The sequence below is a fragment of the Capra hircus genome, chromosome 5 (assembly GCF_001704415.2).
Source record: "Capra hircus breed San Clemente chromosome 5, ASM170441v1, whole genome shotgun sequence".
Lineage (NCBI taxonomy): Eukaryota > Metazoa > Chordata > Mammalia > Artiodactyla > Bovidae > Capra > Capra hircus.
Genome location: NC_030812.1, coordinates 113,736,758 through 113,763,270, shown reverse-complemented (window position 1 = coordinate 113,763,270; position 26,513 = coordinate 113,736,758). Strand labels below are relative to the sequence as shown.

General features: G+C 55.3%; 1 protein-coding gene across 1 annotated transcript in view; it reads right to left on the bottom strand.

The window, feature by feature from the left end:
• PARVB (parvin beta) overlaps nucleotides 1-26,513 on the bottom strand; it is a 115,175-nt gene that overhangs the window by 24,082 nt on the left and 64,580 nt on the right. Inside the window, exons 4-8 of the mRNA XM_018048881.1 lie at nucleotides 14,979-15,081; nucleotides 8,614-8,754; nucleotides 6,795-6,910; nucleotides 3,739-3,797; nucleotides 350-369 (exon numbers count right to left, since the gene is read on the bottom strand). Coding sequence (XP_017904370.1) covers nucleotides 350-369; nucleotides 3,739-3,797; nucleotides 6,795-6,910; nucleotides 8,614-8,754; nucleotides 14,979-15,081 — 439 coding nt within the window. The remainder of the gene's footprint in view (nucleotides 1-349; nucleotides 370-3,738; nucleotides 3,798-6,794; nucleotides 6,911-8,613; nucleotides 8,755-14,978; nucleotides 15,082-26,513) is intronic.

The following is a 26,513-nucleotide window of genomic DNA, read 5'->3' as shown; positions in this document are numbered from 1 at the left end:
GTGACGCAACTGAGATCCAGCACAGCCCAATAAATTAAATAAATGATCCGTTTGGCAAAAAGTACATCCCTTAAGGAACCTCTGAACCTCCAGCTAGCTAATGATGCTCAGTATTCACAGGGACATCCGCCCTCCCCCTTCTCCTGGTTCACTTCGGCCCACCACACTTTTCTATCCCCCCGCCCAGCCTCCCGACAGCTGTGAGAAGGAAACCACACTCCGAAACCCGCCCTGGGCCCTGCGGTCTCTGAGTGACCGTGTGAGCCCTGGGGGCCTCCTGGGGCAGCCCCACTGTGCCCAGTGACCTCAGGTGCCCCATGCCCTCCCTCCTTCCCCCCCAGTTACTTACCAAAGCGCCCCATCATCATCCTGCAAACAAGAGCAGAGAGAAGCATCAGTCGGTCCTCAGAGCTGAGTGAGCCACGGGGCGGAGGGTGGTGGGGATGCCCCCTGGCCTCCAGCTGGCCAGAGTCGGGGTCACAAAAATGTGAGTCCCACTGGATAAGTTCTCTCCCGCCCTAATTACAAACAGGAGGTGCTTATGTGGATTCTAAATGTTTGCACAAGACCGGCAGCAAATAGACATCTCTAAACCATCCTTTTAACGCCATTCGTGGTCTGGGAGCAGGCATTTAATCGAGGGAGTAGTTAACACGGATAACATTTCAGCAGAAAACGGGTCTTTTGGCACCTTGAGCTTAAACTTTAAAATAAAATGATTCTAATCCATCACATGCTCGGTCATGTCCGACTCTTGTGACCCCATAGACTGTAGCCACCAGGCTCCTCTGTCCATGGGATTTTCCAGGCAAGAACACTGGAGTGGGTTACCATTTCCTCCTCCAGGGGATCTTCCCAACCCAGGGATCAAACCCGGGTCTCCTGAACTACAGGCGGATTCTTTACCACTTGAGCCATCGAGGAAGCCGCGAGTTTAACCTTTAAAATACAAGGGTGCAGACTACCCAGAGGTCACATTCTGGAGAGTGAGGACTACACACTTCCGGGGAAGCGGGAGACTAAAGGGTCCTGGAGAAACACAGGCTGGACCCTGACTCGAGGCGAGAGCTGAAGCCACGAAGGATGGGCGGCTGGTTCCTCCCGGAGGATCTGAGAGCACAAAGGCACAGGTGTTTCTGTGCACCAGCTTCCTGAGAGGTAAAGAGACCTCGGCCTCACCCCCAAGCCCCTCTAGACTCAAGTCCTTTCCTCCACCTTATTTAACAAGTAGTCTCTAGAGCACCTATGGTGTACAGGCCATGCTGCTGCTGAGTCGCTTCAGTCGTGCCTGACTCTGTGCGACCCCATAGACAGCAGCCCGCCAGGCTCCCCCGTCCCTGGGATTCTCCAGGCAAGAACACTGGAGTGGGTTGCCATTTCCTTCTCCAATGCATGAAAGTGAAAAGTGAAAGTGAAGTCGCTCAGTCCTGTCCCACTCTTAGCAACCCCATGGACCGCAGCCCACCAGGATCCTCCATCCATGGGATTTTCCAGGCAAGAGTACTGGAGTGGGGTGCCATTGCCTTCTCCGTGCATAGGCCATAGAGATATGGAAATAAACACCCTATGGCCCTGCCGCAGGACACCTGATGGTGAGAGAGACTCCTAAGCCCACATTTCGACACAGCCCGTGTGCACCAGAAATGAGACATACAGGAGATGCTACAGGAAGTAAAAGGAAGCCAGCTACTCCTGCTTGGCAAACAGGGAAGGCTTCCTGGAGGAGGCGACCCATAGGACAGAGAAAACCTGCAGTCTCGGAGACCAGGCAGGAGGCTGGGCGGCCTCTGCTGGAAACCTCTCTCTACCTTGACCTTGCGGCACCCCTACACGTGCCCCCTGCCCCACTGCCTGAAATTCCCACAAGGCCCCTGGGCTGGATTTCACATTTCTATGGACACGGTCTTTCTTGCCAGCTAGACCGCCATCCCGGGAGGAATGGAACCGCATCCTCTCAGCCTCTGGGCACCCAATACCAGGCCCTGTGGGTGCTGGTGACTGGGTGTGAATCGTTGGGGCCACTCTCCCAGGGGCTGGCTCTGGAGACAAAGCTCCCACTGCCCCTTGCTGCCCTCTCAGGGATCCCTCATCCACTGCGAGACCAGGCAAGATGGATGCAGCATCTTCCCATCACTGCAGGCAAATAAAAGTTAAGGATGTTGAAAGAGGAAACGGGGGAGAGGTGTTTAGACGGATCGGGAGGACCCGTAGTCCTCACTGATTCATCCATCTATCTTAGCTCCATCAGAGGGAGGGAGCCCCCCACCATGAATAGGCCTGGCTGCCCCCGCCCCCTTCAATGGGCCATCTGCCTCCTGCTCTCCCATCCAGGGAGACCTGGGACGCGCTGTGACCCCCAGAGGACAGGGACACAGCACGCAGGGGCCAGAGGCCTGCAGCTGCCCTGTCCCTCTCCGGGGACCCTGAGGACACCGGGAGGAAGCCTGCTCCACGAGAGTGAGAGACATGGGGAGCCCCCACTGGCCAGCGCCCACCACCAGACTGTCCGCAAATAAAGTGACTGTCGATTTAAGCCCCTAGGTTCGGGGTGGTTATTCACACAACGATGGATAACCAAGACGCTAGCCCGCTCCAGACTCCCCCCACAAGCTGCCCTTCTGCTCCCGAAGAGGCCGAGCTGCCTGCTTGAGACCCCTCCCCAGGCCGGGCTCAGCACCCCGTCCCCGCCCCCCCCCCCTCCCGTGGGCCATGAACAGCTGCGCACACACATCAGGAAACAGCCGTCTCTCCCGTCCACCTGACGGCTCCCACACCGGGTCTTCTGAAAGACCATCCATGAATCCATGACACAGTAATTAATCACTCCCTGAACTGAGCAGGTGGGTGAGCTGAGACGATCAATTTTTAATGTCCTGTTTCATCTGAAACGGCTTTAGGAGGGAGGCACAGAGGCAGTGCATTTTAAAGGTTCTTTGTAGGGAGTCCCAAGGCCTCTTACAAACCACACGCAAAGTAGAGCCATTTGATTTGCTACTTTCAAAAGATATGAAGCTTTTCAGACTTCTTAAAAATTGCCCCCTGGCCTTCTCGAAAAGGCCAGAGACGGCTCAGGACTTTCTCAAAGGAAGTCCTAGTTTAGATGCGTGCCTCTCTCCCTCTGATGGATGAATCAATTAGGACCACGGGTCCCTGGACCAGTCTAAACTCCTCTGCCCCGTTCCCTCTCTCAACATTCTTAAAGTTCACCTTCCAAAATAAGGAATAACAGTCCACATCTTTGGAGAATAACTTATTTCAAAATATTAAAAATGTGGACGTCGTCAGCATGCCTACTACAAGGAAGTTCACTGTTACAAATTTCCCCTCATTCTTACAAAAGATTTCAAATGTGATCAATTATATGTTTCTTTATTATTCCCTGTCTCATTCCAGAAAAGATTTCCAGCAGCATAAAGAAGTTTTAATTCATATGCTACAGGTATTGACTCATTTTTCTATTTAGGGAGAAAATAAAAGATATGGGATTTCTCATTTAAACACCAAACCAAACTGCTGTCTTGCCCTCCTTCAGCAAGACAAACAAACAAACAGAAAAGAAAACAAAGAACAAAAATCAAAACCAAAAACACTTTGAATGAAGTGCACGGAAGACGGAAAGCTAGGGTGGGCGCTTGGAGAAAATTCCATCCCAGGCTCAAGGGTCACGCGGAGGAAAATGGCCCCCACATGTCTGAGGGTCCCTGGCTGGAGCAGGGCCTGGGGGCAGGGTCCACTTACTCAGTGGTGGTCGTCAGCTCCTCGGTGACGTGGCTGGAGTGCAGCAGGCCTTCCCGTTTCTGCAAACCCCAAAATGAGCAAGCAAATCAGCACCCGGCAGGCAGAGCGGGAGGGCATCCCTGTCGGGGCAGCCACTCCTGGGGGTGGACTGCAGGTGACCACAGGGGTGGTCCTTTGGTGGCTGGAACCTGCCCCCATTACCCCCACGCCAAACCCTCTGCTTTCCACACTGCTCTTAATGCAGCTGTGGGGGTCTCAGGAGAGCCACCCCAGCTCCCAAAGGACGCCCTGCAGCTGGGGAGGCAAGCGGCATAAAGGAGCCTGCATGACACGAGGCAGGCACCAGATTAAAGAACACACGTGCGCCGGGCTGAACAGGGTCTCCCAGGAGCCGTGTCCATGCAGAGCCTCAGAGCGTCACCTCATCTGGAAAGAGGGTCTCCGCAGATGTAATGAGTTAAGACTAAACCGTAATGGACTAGGGTGAGTCCTGGCCAAAGACTGGAGTCCTTGTGAGAAGAGAGAGACACAGGAACGTGGAGACAGGGAGGAGGCCACGTAAGGCTGAGGCAGAGACCGGAGACACGTTTCCACAAGCTGAGGAAAGCCAAGGGTGCCAGTAGGCGCTGGAGAAGGGAAGGAAGGACCCTGGCCTAGGGCCTTCGGAGAGACCCAGTCAGCACCCCGACCTGGACTTCAGGCCTCTGTTATGTGAGGACAGACATCTGCTTTTTTCAGCCCCCACTTTGTGGGATTTTCTTCCAGCAGCCCCAAGACACTAGCATGGTGTGTGACACACCCGCCCTGGACCTGGCAGGAGAGGCGACGATGGTGGTGGCGGGGAAGCCTATGCATCCCAAGGCGGAGCTCGGCAGTCTAACCCAACCCCACTGTGAGCCCCTACTTGAACCCCTCCACGGACGGGGAGCTCGCTTCCTGCTGGACACCTCTCCAGGCTCCCCAGGCTCTCCTGAGCTCAGCCTCCAGGGATCTCACCACTGGATCTAGTGAATGGAGATAACCAGCGTCGGGCGGCCGTCACCTTTCCCATGGCTTCACCCTGGCATATTCTCAGGAGCCCCCACAGTGGGCTCGGGGTGGGGATGTGTGGCCCAGAGACATGTTATCCACTTGCTCACACATCAAAGGTGCATCAGGCTCCCACTCGGCTATGGACCCAGAGCTGGGTATGAGTCAGACAGACTGAATATTTTGAAGTCTACAGTAGAGACTCTTGAGAATCCCTTGGACTACAAGGAGATCAAACCAGTCAATCCTAAAGGAAACCAGTCCTGACTATTCATTGGAAGAACAGATGCTGAAGCCCCAATACTTTGGCCACCTGACGCGAAGAGCTGACTCCTTGGAAAAGACCCTGGTGTTGGGAAAGACTGAAGGAAGGAGGAGCAGGGGACGACAGAGGATGAGATGGTTGGATGGCATCACCAACTCGATGGATGAAAGTTCACGCAACCTCCAGGATATAGTGAAGGGAAACCTGGCGTGCTGCAGTCCATGGGGCTGCAAAGAGTTGGACAGGACTCAGCAACTGAGCAACAGCAACACAGTAGAATCTCAATCTTATGGGGAAAGCGCTGGAGCTCAGGAAAACCAAGTGACCTTCCAAGGCCACGTTCCCAGGTGCAAACGCAGCCTTCCCCCACTCCTTCCCTCCACGAACTGCCACGCTTCCTGCATCTCCCCATCTCGACTGGGTAACCGGACGTGCAGGGAACAGGCCAGGGCAGCTCTGAGGCCTGAGGCAGGCCAGTCCCCGGGGCCTCCCCTCCTGCCTCATTTCTCTCTGGCCATGGCCCAGAGGATCCTCCCGTGACCTTGGTCAGGGAAGAAAGCGCCAGCAAGCGCCTGCCTGGGCCAGTGAAGCATTCTGCAAACCCCAAGATTTTCCTGGACCAAAGTGTGGGCCTGAAAGGAAATACCCTGGGTATTGATGCAGAGAGCTCGCGGAGCCTGGAGTCTGACGTACGTGGGTTTGGGAACCACGTTCTCATGTGTCCCTGGGAAGCCTTTCCCGGCCGACCACCCCGGGTGAGCATCCAAGATGAGGGGAACAGGCACGGTCCCCTATCCATCACCACCTCTGACCACAAACATTCCCCTTCGGGAAGCAGACACAGCAAGGCAGCAGGAAGCCTCGCCTGGGGCCCCAAGGGGCATTCCTGTCCATCATGTCTGGGCCGGGCTGCGGGGGTGATGGAGGGGTCAGACGGCTTCGAAAAACACAGGATCAGCCAGAGTCTTGCAGACCGCAGAGACCATGAGACTGATAAGTTTAAAAACCAGAAGGGAGTGTGGCGCTGGACATCTCCACGAGAGACATCAGGTTCCAAGCGTAACCTCAGTGCTCTGGCAGAAGCAGCTGACCCTTGAAGGCCCCAGCCTGTTCTCCAGCGTCCCCCACATCAGGGCAACGGCCCAGGACACAGTAGGTGCTTAATGTATATTTGCTGGACGAGACTGCACACACAAAGCCAAGGCAGGGTCTATGCCCTTAAATTCAGAGGAAATCGACATGGAAGGTCCAACTCCAATCAGGCGCACCCTGATGCCCCGTTACATTTTTCCAAATGAAGCACGCGAAATGACCCTCAAAAAGAGATGATGGGGGATGATGGATGTAATTGGCAGTGAACGCAGAGAGGCTTTGATTGGGGTACCAGAGTATCTATTTCATTCCTCTGGTCTCAGCCCTCTCCACTAAGTAATAAGCTCATTCAAGAGGCCTGAATTCCAGCTACTTGGCTTTGCAGAGAAATGAATGCTCTTTTCAAAAATGTGGAAATTAAACCTCCACGCACTCAAGCCTTTGAATCTGCCTCTCTTCAAATCAATGCCATTGTTCCTGCTCCATCATTTACCTTGAAGCCAGAGCAAGGCATGCGTTTTGTCAAGAGGAAAGAAAAAAATAGAAGGTAGCCTCTTAGGAGAAAAAGAACAAAAAGCAGGTGAACCAGAAGAGGAACGAGGAGGAGCGAGTCTTGGAGCCTCTGGGGAGGAGTCACGGGCAAGCGGACTGCCAGGCTGGCAATACTCACCCGCACAACCACCACTTGCACGGAGACGTGTTCCGGGAGGTGAATCGGGGCCCGAAAGTGCATGGCCAGGGCCACGAGGAGGTGCAGGATAGCCACTAGATTCTTCCCGTGGATCGCTGGCCGGGGAGGCAAGGAGGGGACTGTTTCAAATCATCAGATAGGAACCCCAAGCCCACGTCCCAAAGGCAGTGAAACCAACCCCACAGGGCCTGCTGCAAAGCACGGGGACTATATTCAGTATTTTGCAATAGCCTGTAAGGAGAAAAGGGGGCTTCCCAGATGGCTCAGTAGGTAGAGAATCTGCTTGCAATGCAGGAGAGTCAAGAGTCGAGAGTCCGATTCCTGGGTTGGGAGATCCCCTGGAGGAGGGTATGGCAACCCACTCCACTATTCTTGCCTGGAGAATCCCATGGACAGAGGAGCCTGGGGAGGGGGGCTAGAGTTCATGGGGAGGCAAAGAGTCGCACACAACTGAAGTAACTGAGCCCGCCATAAGGGGGCTGAAAAAACGTGTATGTATAACTGAATCACTCTGCCAAACACCTGAAACTAACACAACGTTGGAAATCAACTATACTTCAATTTTTAAACAGAAAAAGGGGAGAGAAGGCAATGAAGATGCTGAATGCAAATGAGAGCTCAGGAAAACCACAGGCGGAACCACAGGCCACGGAAACATGGAGAGAGCTGAGAAGCAGCCTGTGTGAATTTGGCTCATTCAGTTCTGGCTTCTCATTTTTCTCTTTCCTGTTGGCCTCAGGTGACTTATGCAACCGCGTTCAAAGGCATGCTGTTTGTAGAAGGAGTGAACCAGGTGGTGGGGAAGGAGAGAGCATGGGCAAGAATGTACAACGGGCATAGGAGGCAGGAGAGGTTCAGGAGGAACAGGTCACCTGGCCGCTAACCCACCCCAGCCAGGCGCATTCTTATCTGGGCGCTTAACGGTCCTTCCTCTATGCCACCAACCGTCTCCAACAGGGAACGCCAAGCAGGACAAATGGAGCTTGGGGGTGTCGGATGTTGACTCCCGCCCTGCCTGGGGCCCTGGTTGCCAACCCAGCCCCACCAGCTCTTCTGCAGGATGTGGGCCAAGGCGTGGTTATCATGCACCCTGTGCCAGGCTTTACTGATTTCCTCCCTGAGCCTCACAACCCAGGAGGCGGGTCTGTCCTGGGTCTCCATGCCAAGAAGCCCGTAGAGCCAGACTGCAGTCTTGGTCTCACCCAAGCGCAGGGACCCCATGTGCCAGGGAGAATGTCTAAGCTGCGCCCTGGCAGCCCCGCCCTGGGGGTGAGGCTGGGCGGTGGGCAGCTGGGTCAAGCCCTTTCCAGTCTCTTACGGTCAACGCTCCACTCCTCCGGGTTTACGTTCCGGCCAGAAATACTACAAAGCACGTATTCTCAAAGCCAGCATGCTCGGTGACATACTCTAGGGACCAGACTGAACCCCCTCCCGAGGTCCTGCCTCGGCGAGTCACCAGTAATACAGCTCACTGGGTGTTGGTGCCACCAGTATGTGGGGTGGAAGAACCCCTCAAGCTTCTTCTGTCTTATAACCCAAACCCCCACCCTGGCTCTGGAAGTCTCCCTTGACCAACCAGAAACAACCCCTCTCCACTCTAAAACCCGGGGACATCAGAGCATTGCAGGTGTGACTTTGCCCCTTGCCGATGGGCCCCCGGGACCATTGCCTTCCTCCACTCCCGGCTGCCTCTCTCAAACCCAGATGGTGACCCGGTGGACCCGCAGATGAATGACTAGGCGGGAAGCTCGACGGCCAGGCCCCCCAGCTCCCTGTCCCCGACCCGCCGGCCGCTTACAGTCCACGGTCCACTGGAGCGGCCGGCTGTGGGGCCGCAGCAGCTCCTGCACCGCCTCCAGCACCGTCTGCAACTTCTGCTTCTGTCCGATTTCTGACTGGGTCACCTCGGCCACATTCAGCTTGCAGTCTGCCAGCTTTTCTGAAACAAGGACAAGAAGAGTGTCAGGAAAAGCTGGAGGGACTCAGGGCTGCCTGGTCAACCGGCTGTGATGAGGTCTCCCCACCCCCGGCATGGCCGAGTGGATAGGATCACCCCTAGCCGTGAGGCCCACCAGGATGCCGAGCCATGGAACTCTGAACTTGCAAGTCACTGCCGTTTCTTAGAAAATCATGCCAGCAGGAAAAGGAGGGGCAGGGAGGTCAAGGATTCAACTGTGGGTGTCCCACCTGGGAACATTCTGTGCACAGAGAATGGACAGGATGATTCAAGGTGAGGCTGGGGAGGTGACCTGCAGGGACGGGCCCAGAGGTGAGGACGCTGGGCCAGCAGGCTCCCGCGGGGAGGAGGACTTTGGTAAGAGAACAGGATGGCCTCAGGTGTGGCCCCTGCCTCCTTGCACCTTGCACGCCCCCGTTCTTCTTTCTCTAGTGCTCGGACAGCACGGCGAGAAGGGTTATGAAATGTTCAGGTCCCTGCGACTCTTTTCTCACCAAGAGGGAGCAGGAAGCAGTCAGAGGGAGCCGACAAACACAGTCACATCTGCTCTAGATTCGTTCACGGGACTGAGCTTCGGGCTTCCCCGGTGGCTCAGCTGGTAAAGAATCTGCCTGCAATGCAGGAGACCTGGGTTTCAGGTCTGTGTTGTTGGGAAGCTCCCCTGGAGAAGGAAAATGCTCCTCACTCCAGTATTCTGGCCTGGAGAATTCCATGGAATGTATAGTCCATGGGGTCGCAAAGAGTCGGACACGACTGAGTGACTTTCACTTTCACTAAGCCTCGGCCTTCGAGCCTTCATTCCCCTCCCGGGCGGGGCCAGAGAGACCCCTCACTGCACTCCTGTTGAGGGGCAGGCGAGGAGGGCTCCCCAGGCTTCCTGCCTGTTCACTCATTCCCAGACTCGGGGGTTCCCCGATAGGTCTCCTCTGCAAAGCAACAGGACATCACAGGACATAATGAGATCAGGAACCCGGATGGTGATGAGAAAGTGCTGGGCACAGAGCCTGACGTGCTGCGAGCCTCGGGCACGGAGGTGCTGGGGGCGGGGGCACTGCTGGGAGGCAGGTGCAAAGGCCATCGCGTCCAGGCCGGGCACAGGCAGGGCTTCTGTTTGGCGAGCGGTCCCCAGCAAGGTTCTGTTTAAGGCGTCTTCTCCGGAGGCCCCTGTTTCTTCAACACGGTCTCCCCACATCCTCCCCTCCCTCAACCAGCACAAGAAGCAGCAGTTTAACAGCCCCCTTCAGGACCCTCTGATCACACGGCAATACCCGCCGGGCTCAGGACACGCCTTCACTCATGCATCCATTCACTCACTTACACAACAGTTACTGAGCACCTGCTACGTCCAGGTGCTGTCCTAGGGCCGGAGGCAGCACAGACCAGGGAGGGCTCTAACAGGGGGGTCATGGGGGGTCAGCCACACCTAAAGGGCATCGGCTCGTGTGGGGCAGGCTATGCTGGAGGCAAAACAAAGCAGCTCAACAGAGGACGGAAGTGGTTCCCATTTACGCATTTTCATTCCCCCCATCTGTATCTAACAGGTGTGAGCTGAGTAACCCGCCGCTGTCTGTCCACACGTGTGCTCACTTGCTCTGTCGGTCCGACTCCCTGCGACCCCCACGGACTCCGCCAGGCTGTAGTCCGCCAGGGTCCTCTGTCCACGGGATTTTCCCAGCAAGAATACTGGAGTGGGTTGCTGTTTCCTCCTCCAGGTTGTCCATATGAGCCCCCAGGCACTCAACAGCCAGGGATAGGACGGAGCAGAGGCCCCTGGGGAAGGAAGCGGGGCTGCAGAGAGCCTCACCCACCAGGGAGAGACGGGGAGCCGGGCACGTCTCTGCGGTCCCTTCCAGCCAAACCTGCAGACGGAATGTCCTAGGGGAGGAGAGGCCGCCGATGGAAAAGGGAAGGAAAGGGCAGGAGCCCGCTAGAGCTGCCATCACAAAGCACCACAGGATGGGTGACTTAAACATGGAGATTACTTCCACACTGTCCTGGAGGCTAGAAGTCCAAGATCAAGGTGTCAACAGAATCAGTCTCCTCTGAGGCTTCTCAAGGATGTCGGCTTGCAGACATCCTCACCTGGCCTCCCGTCTGTGTTTGTCTGCATCCTCATCTCCTCTTCTTAAAAGGACACCAGTCTGAAGGGTTTAGGGCCCACCCCAGTGACCTCACTTTAACTACGAAGATGCTGTCTCCAAATACAGTCCCATTCTGAGGTCTTATGACTTCAGGGGGGACACACCTCAGTCGATAACAGAAAACAAGGTGGTTGATCGAGCCTGATGCTGCCTGCAGTCACGTCTCAGGAAACTCCCTCTGTGGGAGAGAAGAAGTCCTTGGCCCCCTGTATCACCTGCAACCATCTGCCCACTGATGGGGCTTGCGGGAACGGCTCAGGGCTTTGGCGTGGCCAGGACCCCTCTCTCCCGAGCCTGGGAAGAGCCAGAGGAAGACAGGCTGGGCTCTCGAGGGGGCAGGAAAACATGGGCAAATACGGGGCTCTGGATACTTATTACGGGAGGAGGCGTCTGCCTTTCCTCCAGGGGAGGGGAGAGCCTGAGTCTGAGCAGGACAGCAGCCAGCCCGGGGAACCCCTCACTGCCCACAGGTGGTCCCCCAAGACAACACTGCCCATCCAGGAGTGTCACCCCCTGGAACCTGCCCTGGCAGAGGGTCTGGCAGCTGCTCCCAGAATCCACTCTAGGGAGAGGGATGCACGAAGGGGCCTAGTGGTGACCTACAGCTGGTCAAGCCAGGGTCTGCTCTCTGTCCTCATCTCCCCCCGACCCCGGTTCCTCACCCCTCCTGGCTGGACCCTTCAGAATCCTGTCCTGGCCCCTCCTCTGACCACTGACCCCCCCACCAGGGCCCTGTCCCCAGACCTCTTCTCTCTATATAGAATGAGTGAAAGTCGCTCAGTCTGGTCTGACTCTTTGTGATCCCACGGGCTATACAGTCCATGGAATTCTCCAGGTCAGAATACAGGAGTGGGTAGCCTTTCCCTTCTCCAGGGGATTTTCCCAACCCAGGGATGGAACCCAGGTCTCCCACATTGCAGGTGGATTCTTTACCAGCTAAGCCACAAAGGAAGCCCAAGAATCCTGGAGTGGGTAGCCTATCCCTTCTCCAGGGGATCTTCCCGACCCAGGGATCGAAGCCAGGTCTCTCACATTGCAGGCGGATTCTTTACCAAGCCCGGAAATCGGGTTTTGGCCTTGACATTCAGCCAATGTCAAGTGTTAGCTTTCTGTCTTTGGAAAGCAAAGAGCTCAGTGCCTCCCTCAGTGTCACTGCTGGCAGCCCTGGGCCCCAGGGTCATGTGATCCCGTTGGTAACTGCAGCACCTCATCAGCGCAACAGCTTCATTAACACGACCCAGCAAGACCTTGTGAAGTTCCATTAATATCTGGATAGTCTCCTCCATTGTTCTCTTCTTCAAACAAAGTGCTATGCCAAACCACTTGACACACAAGAGATTTTAGAACTGCCTTATCAAGGAGCACTTATGCAAGACAGTCAAACAGGATGGAGCTGCAGCTCCTTGGGAATAAAAAGGCTGCCTGAGCCAACGCGGACCTCTTGTTATACATTACAGATAACAAAACAGACGTAGCAGGGCTCACGGACGACCACAGCCGTTTCGGAGCAAGTCTTGCATTTGCTGAGACCAATAGAAGGGGGGACCCAAAGGGTGTGCCTTGAACAGACAAGGGCTTCTTACGGGTTACCTGTTCTCAGACGCGGCTGTGGCACTACTCCAGGGAGAGTGCGGGCATCCTTTACCGGGATCTACGGCTGAGATGCGGGGCCACCTTGAGAGCCAGACTCCCATTGTTAGAGCTAAGGCTTAGGGACGCAATTTTTTCAAGTGGCTGGGTGGGTGAAGCCATGGCTGCATGCAAAAGGAATCAGAAATAGAAGAGTGAGTGAGCACCACACTTTTATGTCTGCTTCTGAAAATATTAAAAAGTATCTCCTTTGGGCAGTGAATAAAGCAGCGGTTCAAAGGACTATTTCAATAAAGCAGCATCATCGCCAACAGCTAAGTCTTCAAGTCCAGGAGTCAGGGGGAAGCTAGGTCTTTACATAGAGAAGGAAGGAGGGAAGCTGATGACCCTGAGCAGCTTCGCCACCAGTGCAATCCTTGTGGACAGGGTCAGCCCAGGACCCACGCCCTCCTCCATCCTCTGCTGAAAGTAAGCATCTATCATCACAAATGTCCATTTCAATGACCTCGAGAGCAACCTAGCACGCGACCCACTGAGAACCGCGGTACCGACGATACAGCATGAAGCAGCAAAGCTCCAACCAACATTTTTAATAATCCAACTGTGGCAGTGACTAAACAATCTTGATGATGTTTCGGATTTGCTCTTACACCAAAGTTCATTCTATGATGTGCGCTCTCTGCTTAGCCAAACAGAGGTTTAATTCTTGGTGCAGGGTGTTCAGCCAAACACTGAATTTGGACGCTCCCTGTGAGTGGGGCCACCTGGTCCCATGGTATTAACCATCTCAGCCGTGCCTGCCTCCACTCTCTCCCTGCGGTTGCCCTGGGCAGGATGGGCACCTCAGCCCTGGCAGATGGCACACCAGCCTCCCCATCCCCACCCCCCTCGCTACTCCTGAGGGCTTTCTCATTCACTGGTTGCTCAGGCCACAATCCTGGCCATCAGCTGCCAGCTTTAACCTCCAAAACATCCTCTGCTTCCACCGCACACCGAACTACCCCATCCAACACCCAGGGAGCTGTGACAGCGCTCTGACTGACTCCCCCGTCTCCCCGTCCTGACCCTGCTCCCTGCCGTTCTGCACCCAGAAGCCCAAACGACCTTTTAAAGCACAAACTGCGATCTCATCACGGCCCTGCTCACATCCTCAGGTGGCTTCCTGCTACGCGTAATAAAAGCCTCTGTCCACCAGGGCACGTGGTCTGTCCACCGCCGCCCCCTGCAGCCTCCTTCCGCTGCTCTTTAAACACTACAGACTCCTCCTCTCTTCAGAGTCCCGGCCCGGAAGGTTCTTTCCATGCCAACTGGTGCAGAAGTCGGCTGGGATGTCAGCTCCCCTGGGGACTGCCCCAGCCCACCCAGCTCCGTCCCTTGCAGACCTCTCTGATTCTCTGCTTGGCACTCTCTCTGTTGTGGCCACACCGTGCAGCTGATGGGATCTTAGTTCCCAGACCAGGGATGGAACCCACGCGCCCTGCAGTGGAAACACGGAGCCCTAATGAGTGGGCTTCCAGGGACGTCCCAGGCATTGTCTTAGACCGTCAATTTGTGTCTTAGAGCATCAGTTTGTGTTCACAACAGCTCTCTTTCTCCCCTCTGGCAGAACAGGCAAAGGTGGTGGGGCGCGGGGACCTTCCTCTCTTATCTCCACTGAGTCTCCACACCCGCCACCCTGTGGGTGAAAGGGCGTTCGTTCAGCAAACGAAGGAACAACCAGAATAGACACACCCTCTCCTTCCTCACACGCTTTCCAAGGACTGACCGAACAAGGACACCACGTCTTCAGAGCCGGGTACGTGACACGGTCCCCACGGCCTCCCAGGCTCCCCGCCCAGATCACACTGTCTGTAAGCACTGCTGTGCAGAGTGCACAAACCAGCCCGCAGGGACTGGGCTCAAGGAAGGACGCAGGGGCTGAGCCGAGTCCACGACCCGGGCAGCTGCAGACGCTGCGTCCTGCGGGTCCAGTGTCAGCCCCCTCCCCATCAGTCTGCTTTCCCCAAGTATCTCTGCCACCAAAAGCACCCACTAAATCCCAGGTGCTGACTCAGACCCCTTTGCCCCCAGCACATCTCTGCAGAGCAAAACGCGACCCCACCCCAGTGCTGGCCCCGCCTGGAAAGAGTGACCCTTCAGCTGGTTTGTGGGGAGACCCCTGCACAGGACAGCACATGTCCGTGGGGTCATTAAGGGGCAAGGAGAGTGAGCAGATGGGCCCAGAGAGCAGGTCTGCACCCCACCAGGGCTGGGATGGGCCGCTAGGAGGCGAGTCCCAGTGGACAAGGGAACACTGAGTGTTCCAGGCCACCCTCACGGGGGCCTGAGAGAGGGGACCTGGAGCCCAATCGAAGCTGAAGGCCCAGGGATGCCATCTGGGAGCCGAGGGCTCTGGCCCACGGCTTATGGACAAGTGACCAATGACGCCACATACAGCACGGTCCAGCTCCAGGACCGCCCCTCCCGGGGACTCACCCAGCAGCTTCTGCAGCACCTGCCCGTCGTACAGGTCCTCCTCCAGCTGCTTCACGATGATCCTTTCCTCCACCAGCACGCCGTTGATCCAGTCGATGAGGGCCTGCGGGTGGACAGGAGTCACAGCCTCGCTCGCTGGTGCCTGGAGGGCCAGGCGGTGACCAGAGCGCGTGCAGGGGGGCGGCACCCCCGGGGCAGGGGCCGGGAGGGTCCGAGGGGAGAGGCCAGCTGCTCTCCGCGCCCCCACCCCCACCAGGCTGCCGGGCGTCCTGTGGGAGTCACAGGAGGCCGGGCGAAGGGTAGCACTGGGGGGAAACTGGCTGCCTCCCAGAGGGGAACTTGGGTGTGTGCAAAAATTCAGCCGAAGGAGATGATGGTATTCACCACAACGTGGGAGGCGAGGGGAGCAGAGAGGAAACATCAGTGACATACACAGCCCGAGGCGGGACACTGAGCCGTAAAACGCCCACACCCGTCCTGCTCTTAATACCCGCATCAAAATCACATGAACCTGAAGCTACAAAGAGAAGGGGTCCCAAGTGGCCGCAGCTTACGGCTCTGAGAACCGGCTCCCCGGGGCACACTACTTTTCTAAGGCTTTACAGAGGTGGAAGCCACATTCCACACAATGCATCCTTTTAAAACGTGCGATTCGGCGGTTGTCAGTAGACTCACAAAGTTGTACAACGGGCACATCACCCTCTGAAGGACAGTTCCATCCAAAGGAAACTCCGCACCGTCAGCAGTCACTCCTTCCGCACACCCTCGACCAGCTCCTCCCAACCACAAAACCGCTCTCTCTCGAGGGATTTGCCTGTTCTGGATCCTTCATATGAATGGGAATCAAATCGCACGTGATCTTTTGTGTTGGGCTTCTTTCCCTTGCTGCTGCTGCTTCTGCTAAGTCACTTCAGTCGTGTCCGACTCTGTGCGACCCCATGGACAGAAGCCCGCCAGGCTCCTCTGTCCACGGGATTCTCCAGGCAAGAACACTGGAGTGGATGCCATCGCCTTCTCATTCTCTCCCTTAGCACGAGGTTTTCAAGCTTCACCCACATTGCAGCACATGCTGGGGCCTCGCTCCTTTTTACGGCTGAGTCACAGTCCATTGCTCAGAGACACACACTTCACGGATTCATTCACCGGGTGATGGGCATTCGGGGTATCGCCCTTTTGGGCCTAGTGTCAGCCGAGCTACAATGAACACGGGCGTGCAAGCTTTACCTGGACACACATGTTCATTTCTCTAGACCAGCCTTTTCTCAACAAGCTTGTCTTCAATTCACCGAGTTTAATATATCATAAAAGAAGACAGTTTCAACTGCGAAGATATCTATGGAGACGCAGGATTCCCACTGAACAGAATCTCATTTGGCCGATGCTGCTTAAGGCGCTTCCCCTCAAAATGAAAGCGATGCCCTGAACAGACTTGATCAAAAATGTATGTAGTCCACAGCCCCCTGTGGAGCAAAACCAATAAAACTGTCTAATTGGTCCCAATGACCTCCTGGAGATGGGCACTGATTGGTCCTCTCGGAGAGAAACGGAAAGGGCACAAATCCAGCCTAGAGTGTCCTCTGTCACCCTCTGATACCACGCCACCTGCAAAACCGGCCACAAAGCAAATTTCTGTGGAGTATGTTCTATTTTCCCTCTAACTCAGAAAGATCAAATCAGACACACAATCCCATGAAGAATAGAAGTAAACGTAAATTAAAGGGAGGACTGGAGGAAGAAAGAGGTGCACAGCCCTGCGGCACCCTGGTTCTGCCAAAGCCGCCCCAGCAGGGTGGGTGGGAGGGAGGTGGCCCCACGCTGCAGACCTCCTCTGTCCGCCTTCTTCAGGGAGGGAGCATCGGCCTGCGAGGCTGGGAGCCGGACGTGCCCGCCCAGCAGCCTTCTCTCCCTGCCTCCAGCATCCTCCCATCACCCAGCTCCCGCCTCCACTGACCACCTTCTCAGTGTCCGTGTGTGTGTGTGTGCGCGTGTGTGTGTGTGTGTGTGTGTGTTTGGGGGTCCCCATGACACCTTCCCCTCCTCCAGATCTTCAAAGAAAACAGACCTGGACAGCTCCTCTCCACTCTCCTCCAAGGCCAGCTCATGCCATCCTATGAAGTCCAATGCCTCCCTCCTGGTCCCAGTAACCCCCGAAAGGTCCAGCCCATCTCTGCCCCATCCTCCTGCTAGCGTGCTTCATGAGCATCTCTGATTGAACATGCTGCCCCCCACCACCAACTCTCAAATCTCCTCCTTATATGAGAAGCAAACAGGATACCGTGCTCCAGCTTCAGGAGCCTGGATTCCACCCCTTTATCCCTTCATCCCACTTCCTAACTGCATCCACTTCTCACCGTCTCCTCTCCCACCGCCCTCGTCCAAACCACCTCCCCAGGCCATTGCCACAGACCCGCCGACCAAGCATGCTGCCTCCTCGCTGGTGCTCTTCAGATCCCCACGCTCCTCTCTGCCCCGGGCTTTTGCACGTGTTAATCCTTGCAGCCTGAGCGCACCTCCTCCTGCCTCCCCCACTGACTGGCCAGCTCTCACTCATCCATCAGGCCTCAAGCTCTGTGATCATCTTCTGAGCGCCCCTCCACCCCACCCAGGCCACATTCCCCAACATGGCTCTCACTGCACTCAAGGGCCTTTCCCCAAACCTGTTCATGTTTGCAGTGAGAACACAACTTCATTTTTAGCTATCTCCCTGCTGGACCTGAAGCTCAGTGAGGGCAGAAACTATGGCCTCTGGTCTGTGGCTCTGTCTCCAGCACCCATTGCTCACCGCCTGGCACTGAGTCCATCAGTCAACCTGCTGAGCACCCACTGTGTGCCAGGCCAAGCCCATCAGTCAACCCACTGAGCACCCACTGTGTGCCGGCCAAGCCCATCAGTCCACCCACTGTGCACCCACTGTGCACCGGGCCGAGCCCGTCAGTCCACCCACTGAGCACCCACTGTGCGCCGGGCTGAGCCCATCAGTTAACTTATTGAGCATCTACTATGTGCCAGGCTATGGGAATAAATCAGGTGAGGACTCTATCCTTGAGGATCTTACCTTCCAACCAGACATTACCAGACAAACAAATGCACACCCCGTTGGGCTGTGATCGATGTTATGGAGAAAAATAAGTCAGAACAGTGTGTTAGCCACTCAGTCATGAACAAATCTTTGTGACCCCACAGACTGTAGCCTGCCCAGCTCCTCTGTCCACAAAATTCTCCAGGCAAGAATACTGGAGTGGGTTGCTATTTCCTTCTCCAGGGGATCTTCCCGACCCAGGGATTGAACCCAGATCTCCCACACTGCAGGCAGATTCTTTACCATCTAAGCCACCAGGGAAGCATGGGCGGCACGGAGGTAAAGAATCCACCCGCCAATGTAGGAGACGCAAGAGATGTGAGTTCGATCCCTGGGTCAGGAAATGGCAACCCACTCCAATATTCCTTGCCTGGAAAATTCCCTGGACAGAGGAGCCGGGCAGGCTACAGCCCATGGGGTCTCAAAGGGTTGGAGGCGACTGAGCCATGTCAGAATACAGTGGAGAAGCCTGACGGGCACACCTCGGCCAGGTGACCCAGGTCCACATTACAGGATCAGTCATGTCGTCACACGTGCCCTGGTGGGATGGGATGAGGGACCTTCACCTCTGTGGTCTCCCGCCCCAAACCTATGACTCTGAGAAAAACACCAGACTAAGCCTAATAGAAAGACATCCTACAAAACCCCCGTCCAGCCCTCCTCAAAACTGACATGGTCATCAAAAACAAGGCCTCCACAGCACCCAGCAAAACCCGACAGGTGCTACAAATACCAGGTGTGTGTGTGCCTGCTCACTCAGTCCTGTCCCACTCTTTTGTGACCCCGTGGACTGTAGCCCACCAGGCTACATTCCCTGGGATTTCCCAGGCAGGAATCCTGGAGTGGGTTGCCATTTCCTCCTCCAGGGGATCTTCCCAACCCAGGGATTGAACCCATATCTCGGGTCTCCTGCAATAGCAGGTGAGTTCTTTACCACTGGGAAGCCCAGGTAAGCAGGGACAGCTAATGAGGCTCCCGAGGTGGCTGATCACTTTTGGCTAACAATTTAAAAGATTTCGTAGGCAGAATTTTAAAGTGCCCCCTAAGACCTCAGTGGTCAGGCCCATAGGATCCCTCGGACAGCACAATGATGGGACTGTACTCTGTGATCAGGCTGTTATGGGACAGCCTGACCTCAAGAAGCAGAGATTGTCCAAGGGCCTGACCTCATCAGGGGAGCCCTTTGACTCTGGATCCAGAGGTCAGAGATCCAGAAGCCATAGAGGGATCCAGGAAGGGGAACGCTGGCTGTGACAGTGGAGAGTGGGGGGGTGTCTCCAGGAGCAGAGTCCATTTCCGCCACCCCAGAGCCTCCAGTAAAGCACTTTGTGCGACTGACACCCTGATTTCAGCCTCAGGAGACCCTGAGCAGAGGACCTGGGCCAAGCACACGGATCCCTGGACCTCAGAACTATGAGCTCACTAAACAGATGTTGCTTTAGGCCACTGAACTGGTAAAAATTGATTTACACAGCAATAGAAAACTAATACAAACAGCATTCCACTGTCACAAATCCAAGCACGAGCCTCACAGACCAACAACAGTACACCCTATACAACCAGTGCGCTGCTGACCTCTGGGGCCTGCACTTGAGACCCAGCTCCCCTAGGGTGTTTGCTGTGTGACCTGGAGCCAGTCACTTAACCTCTCTGGGGCTTCAGAGTCTTCATTAAAAAGAAGACAAATCAGTTCCTATCCCTGCGTGTGCTGTGACCAGGCAATTTCCTTTCCAGAAGTTTCTCCCAAGGTGCCAGTCCAAACGTGCTCCTCGACATTTTCTAGCTCAGAAGCGATTCCAAATTTTGTGTAGAAAAAGCCGAATGCACGAGAGAAAAAAGCCTGGAGGGATGCAAATTAAACAATTGCCACTGCCTTCTGTTTGATTTTTACATCTTCCAGGTTTTCAGCAGTATCTATTATTCGGTAATTAGAAAGAATAATAATAGATGCCATTTATAAAAATTAATTACTATCCAGATGGCTTCTCTGCCGAAACTGACAAGCAAATCCTAAAATGCAAATGGAAAGTCAAGAGACCCCGAAAAGCCAAAGCAATCTTGAGAAAGAACAAAATTGGAGAACTCACACTTCCTGATTTCAAATCTTCCTACAAAGCCAGAATAACAAAACGTGACACAGAGGTCAGTGAAACAGAAATGGGAGCCAGGAATAAACCTCATGTTACAGTCAACTGATAGCCGTGAGGGCGCTGAGACAATTCAACGGGGAGAGAACGGTCTTTTTAACAAATGGTACCGGGACAACTGGATATTCACATGTGAAAGAATGAAACTGAACGTTTCCTTTATACCACATGCAGAAATCAACTCAGAATGGACGTCCGACTCTTTGCGACTCTATGGACCATGTCCATATGCTCCTCTGTCCATGGGATTCTCCGGGCAAGAATACTGGAGTGGGTTGCCATGTCCCTCTCCAGGGGATCTTCCCTACAAAGGGATTGAAACCAGGTCTCCTGCATTGCAGGCAGATTCTTTACCATCTGAGCCACTACGGAAGCCCATGATATAGCCACAGGATGGAATATTATTCAGCCATTAAAAAGGAATGGAGTTTGGACACATGCTACAACACGGATCTTAAAAAACACAATGCCAAATCAAAGAGGCCAGACACAAAAGCCACTTACTGTATGATTCCCCTTAAACGAAATACCCAGAATATGAAAATTACAGGGATGGAAGAATGCTGTAGAGACAAGTGGTTGCCAGTGGCCTTTAGGAAGGGGGATTCAGGACTGAGTGCTGATGGATATGGGGTTCCTTTCTGGGGGTGATGAAAAGTCCTTGATTGACACAGGTGATGGTTGAACAACTCTGGGAGTATACCAACAACCACTGAATTGAGCAGCATGGGAATTCTACCTCAATACACCTGTTATTAAGAAGCTAATCTCTAGAATGCAGGTGTTAGTGTCTGCCTCTGCAGGGGTCACAAACCTCCGTGACCTCACCACCCCTGGAGCTCTCTGCATGTCAGAAGCCCCTTTCTGATTTACTCAGCATAACCAGCAGCACCTAGTACATGTAGACACCATCCTAGGTGTTTAAGCTACAAACATGACCTAGTCTCTGTCTCACATGGGTCGCAGATGCTTGCTGGTCCTCCCACAGCCACTAGAGGGAGCTGGTTCCTGCCCCACCACACCTCCACCCTCTGAGAGTCAAACTCCGATTCACCTTCTGCCACCCCTCTGATCCCACCTCTGACCACCCTGGTCCTTGCTGTCGAAGCTCCAGCCACACTGCCTCCCTCGTTAGCCCTCACATCTGCCAGCACGTGCTTCCAATGGGGCCTCTGCACTTGCTACCGCCCTAGGTACCAAACAGCAGGTCTCTGCTCAAACGCCCACCCTCAACCACCCCACCAGAAATAGCAGGGAGAGGAGACCGCCCCGCTTCTTGCTTTAGGGTCCTCCCAAGTGCTCATTCACGCATTCATCCGTCCCTGGACACATCTGTCTCCCCAGCTGGACTGCCAGCCTGCTCAAAGACATCGCCCCAGGGGTAAACTAGGAACAGAGCCTCGAAGGTGCCCAAACCAACTGCAGAGCTGCCTCCAAACCTACAAAGATCTCTCAGGCACGCAGACCTCTGCCTCACCCAGGACACAGACTTGTCGGAAAACACACAAGAGATGTCTCTGCTATGAAGAGACTAAAACTGCAAAAATTCCCATCTGGATCTCTGACCTGGTCAAAGTACAAATACGAAAACGAGACAGAAAAGGGATAAAAGTCAAATTTCACCCAACAAGCCACAGAGGTCGTCTCTGAGAAGCAAAAGCAAACCAGCCGCCCCAGCAGAGGCGCAGTGACCCCGGCCACCACCAGTCACCCTATCCTTGTACCATCCAGGTCACCCATCTCAATCCTCCGCTTCACAAAAGACTTTATAGATGGCAGCCATCCTTATGTTTTCGAGATGTGCTCATTTGCAATCCCCGACTCCGGCAGGCACGTGTCTAGGACGTGGTATTAATGGTGCCCTTGGCACAGGGCTCTTCGCATGGACCTTCCACAAGCTTGCTTAAACTAGAATAAAAAATTACTTCCCTGAGTTCTGTCTGAATGATAATCAGGGCCTGCAGGCTGTCTCCCCCAAAGCTATGACAGTTATGTTTTAATCACTTCCAAATACGCTTGTCATGGCTTAACTCACTGAGGATGCAGGCTTATTACAACCCGCAGACACATCAGCAAGCATCTCTGCCCAGTGAGGACGGCATCATCTTCTGCCCAGAAGACCATCCTTGTGCAGCTGACTTTCTTCTTAGGGGCGAAAGGAGGGAGCAAACAGAACTTAGTAACCCAGAAGAGGCTTGTCCAGTAAACTGGCGGATGAGACGGGAGATCTGCTCCTGGGGCAAATGCCAGCCCCAGGGACGACACCACCTGCCAGCCTGGGACCAACGCAGCCACCAGGGTGGAGGCCCCTCTCTGGTGATTTACTCTGGAAAGCACAAAAACTGCCATTCCTTCTTCCGAGGATCGTTAAAAATACAGAGGATCTCATCTGTAAACTGCTATCCTCCCCAGGCAGCACCGGCTATTCACGCTGTGAGAAAGTCAGGGCGCTCCTGGAGGATGCCAGCTCAAAGAACCATAGGATGAAACCCATGCAGAGAGGACACAGGAGAAGTCTTTCTTGAACCCGCAGGACACTCACTTCTAAATGTGAAACACAGACCTGCCCGTGTGCCTCACACCCACGTTCCAGAGCTCAACACAGCACCCGCCAGACAGCAAGCACGTAGCATCTGATGTCACCCCCAGGCATGTGGATGGGCACAACGGTTCCCCTGCTCCAATCCGAACCGGGATTTGAATCCAGGAAGCTGACTCCAGAGCCCACCACGCCCACCCCTTGACACTGCGTCATACACAGCAGATGCTCAAAGACAGCGCTTCAATGAACCGCCTCACTCTTAACGCCTGGCTTAGCCAGAGCCTGGTGTGCTTGTTGGTTGGTTTGTTTTACGGGAAGCAGAGAGCAGCTCACCATGTTTTAAACGGTGACAGTCCGGAAGAGGGAGGTTCAGTGAGGCTAAGTCTACAGAGAGAGACAGGACAGGGGCCAAGACAAGAGGTTAAAAATTGCAGGTGATGGAGAACAGAGAAAAAGCAAGGAGACTGTGCTTCCTCTGAAAGGTCCCACTGGCCCCAAGGCTGGGACGTGGCCAGCTGTCAGGAGGTCAGCCACACCTCACCTTGACCTGCTCAGGCCTGCACGCGGTCCAAGCCCTGCAACTGAAAACAACCGCTCTGGGCCGAATCCCAACAGAGGTCCCTAGGAGGTAGCCTGTGCTGGAACCTACTCAGATTTAATCAACCAGAAGCCTGGACCATCAGAGTCTAGGGCTTCCCAGGGGGCACGGGTGGTAAAGAACCTGGCCGCCAATGCAGGAGACGAGAGAGAGGTAGGCTGGGCCCCTGGGTCGGGAAGATCCCCTGGAGGAGGGCACGGCAACCCCCTCTAGTGTTCTTGCCTGGAGAATCCCATGGACAGAGGAGCCTGGCGGGCTACAGTCCGTGGGGTCGCAAAGAGTCAGGCACGACTGAAGCGACTTAGTACGCACACACAGTGCAAGACGGGCTTTCTGAAAAGCAGTAAGGATCACACAGGCAAAGTGGATGGAGGTCTGTCTGAACCACCAGGCCTAGCCATCCGCCCCCCGCTCCCTGCTCCCCAGGGCTTCTGGCGAACCGCCTGCATCATTACCCATAGGTCCTCCCAGCCCTTGCCCCCTCATCCCAGAGCTCGCCTTCTCAAGATTCGGATCCTGGAGGTCTGAACTGAGGCAAAAGGCCTGTCCTGCCCATGGGCTGGGCTGCACCCTCCCCTGGGTGGTCCTGATGCAGACCCTCACAACCAGCCACCAGCCCAGCTCCTCAGTCAGTGCCACGGTGCGCGGTGACCTGAGGGCACCGGGATTCAGCGGGGAGCAAAACTCGAACGGTCCCCAGTGTCTGGGGGCACGTTCTAGAGGGACGAGAAAGAACAAAACCAACAAATGAACAGGCAAGTGTCCAGGCAGCAGGAATTTGAGGCAAAGAGGGCAAGAACATGGAGGGCGGGGTGGCACAGGCAGAGAGGGAGCCAGAGAACCTACCCCTGCAGAGGAAAATCCAAGAGAAAACCAAAGGCTGAAAAACAGTGCTCCAGGCAAGGGGCTGCGGGCGCAGAGGCCAGGCACGTGGTGGGGTCCCGAGAGCCGCCCTGGGAGGTGATCTCCCAGCCCCTGGCATGTCCTGCCTGACAGAGCATCCTGGTTTACACGGGGACCTTGGCGGGCAGGAGAGGACCAGTGTCTGGGAGGAGTGGGCTCTCAGAACTGCCCATCGGGCAAGAGAGGGAGAAAAGGATATTCCCCACCCCTTCCGGTCTTTAGTCCTCCTTGCCCCCCAAGGTATTAACGCCCCACACTCCCAGCCTCTCCAGTTGGCACACTCTACACCCCAGACATGGGCCTGTGCCTGAACTGGGAATCCGGGGGACGTGGAGCTGCCAGAGCCTCCTCGGGACCCCATCGGGCTGGCCCTGGATGCAGAGATGCTGTGGTCACTCCGTGTGGGCTGACCAAGGACGCGCAGCTACCCAGCGCTCACCCCAAAGAGGCCAAAACTGCCTGCAGCCTCAGGAGGCAAAGCAGAGGCGGGTGGGGCTGAGCGAACCCGGAAGGGGCAGGAAGCGGCTCTGGATCCCACAGAGCAGGGAGGGGGCTTGTTTGTCTTGCATCCCTGGGGTCCAGCACAGCTCCCCGACCCCAGGCCAGGGCTCAGGAGATGAGGCCTCAAAGGGACAGACTCATTCGAGATTGGACACTTCACACCAGTTCACAGGATCACCTGGGGCGGAGGCGGGGAGTTACTTCTCTCTGAGTCCCTGTGTGGATGTAAGGATTGCACCCGGCTCCCTGGGACTTGTTTCAAGGAGTTGATGCTCACGGGCTGTCAAGCTTTGCTCAAATGTCGAAGAAGGAAAAAATCAGAGCGGGCACGTGATGGTTCATTTTAAGTATCAGCTTGGCCGGGACGGACGCCAAGGCAGCTGACGAAACATTTGTTCTGGGTGTGTCTGTGCTGGGGTCTCCAGGAAGAGATCGGCATTTGACTCGGTGGCCTGAGTAAAGCAGAGGGACCCTCCCCAGCATGGGAGGGTAGCACGCAATCCAGGAAGGGCCTGAACTGGACAGAAAGGTGGAGCAAGGCTGCACTCTGCCCTCTTTGTGCCTGGGGCGTCCGTAGCCTGACCTCTCAGACCCACTTTCCTGGGCCGCCATTGACAGAGGGCATATTAAGGGACTTCTCAGACGGTAAAGTGTCTGCCTACAACGCGGGAGACCCATGTTCAATCCCTGGGTTGGGAAGATCTCCTGGAGAAGGAAATGGCAACCCACTCCAGCACTCTTGCCTGGAAAATCCCATGGATGGAGGAAGCTGGTAGGCTACAGTCCATGGGGTCGCAAAGAGTCGGACACGACTGAGCGACTTCTCTTCACTTAGTCTCCAGCTTCACGTGAGCTGATCCTTATAATAAATCTCTATAGAGAGACAGAGATACGGATAGAAACACAGGCAGACAGAGAGACAAGACAGGTAGATGGAGACAGAGAGAAGTGTAGAGGAGGGCCACCTCCCACGGGTTCGGTTCCTCTGGGAAACCTGACAAGCACAGAACAGCCCCTTCTCCTACTTAAATGCCACCCACGCTGGTCCAGGGGTTCAGAATCCGCCTTCCCGTGCAGGAGACAGGGCTCCATCCCCGGTTGGGGAACTGAAATCCCACATGCCTTGAAGCAACTAAGCCCGCACACCGCAAGCACTGAGCCCGCGCGCCGTAACCAGAGAACCCCGCGCGCCGCAACCAGAGAAGCCCACGCGCCGCAACCAGAGAACCCCGCACGCCGCAACCAGAGAACCCTGCACGCCGCAACCAGAGAACCCCGTGCGCCGTAACCAGGGAAGCTCATGTGCTGTAACCAGAGAACCCCACGCGCCATAACCACGCCGTAACCAGAGAACCCCGCGCGCCATAGCTGAGACCCGACAGAGCCAGATAAACACACAACTAACATGTCACACACATCGCCTGAGGAGAGCACCGTGGTGGCAGGGCCATTTTTCCTCACCAACATTCTTCAGTTCAGGAAGAAAACAAAGTGGGATTTGGCGAGGGGAGGAATCTCGAAACGAGGCGATTTAAGTCATTCAGCATCAGCATGTTGGGATGGGCCCTAAAACAGGCTGGAGAAGGAGACGGCAGCCCACTCCAGTGTTCTCGCCTGGAAAAACCCCCTGGACCGAGGAGCCTGGTGGGCTGCCTTCCACCAGGTCGCAGAGAGTGGGACACGACTCAGCAACTGAGCACACCACGCTCGCACTAACGCAGATGTTCTCCATTTTCATGTTTTAAACACTACAACTTGCAAGGCT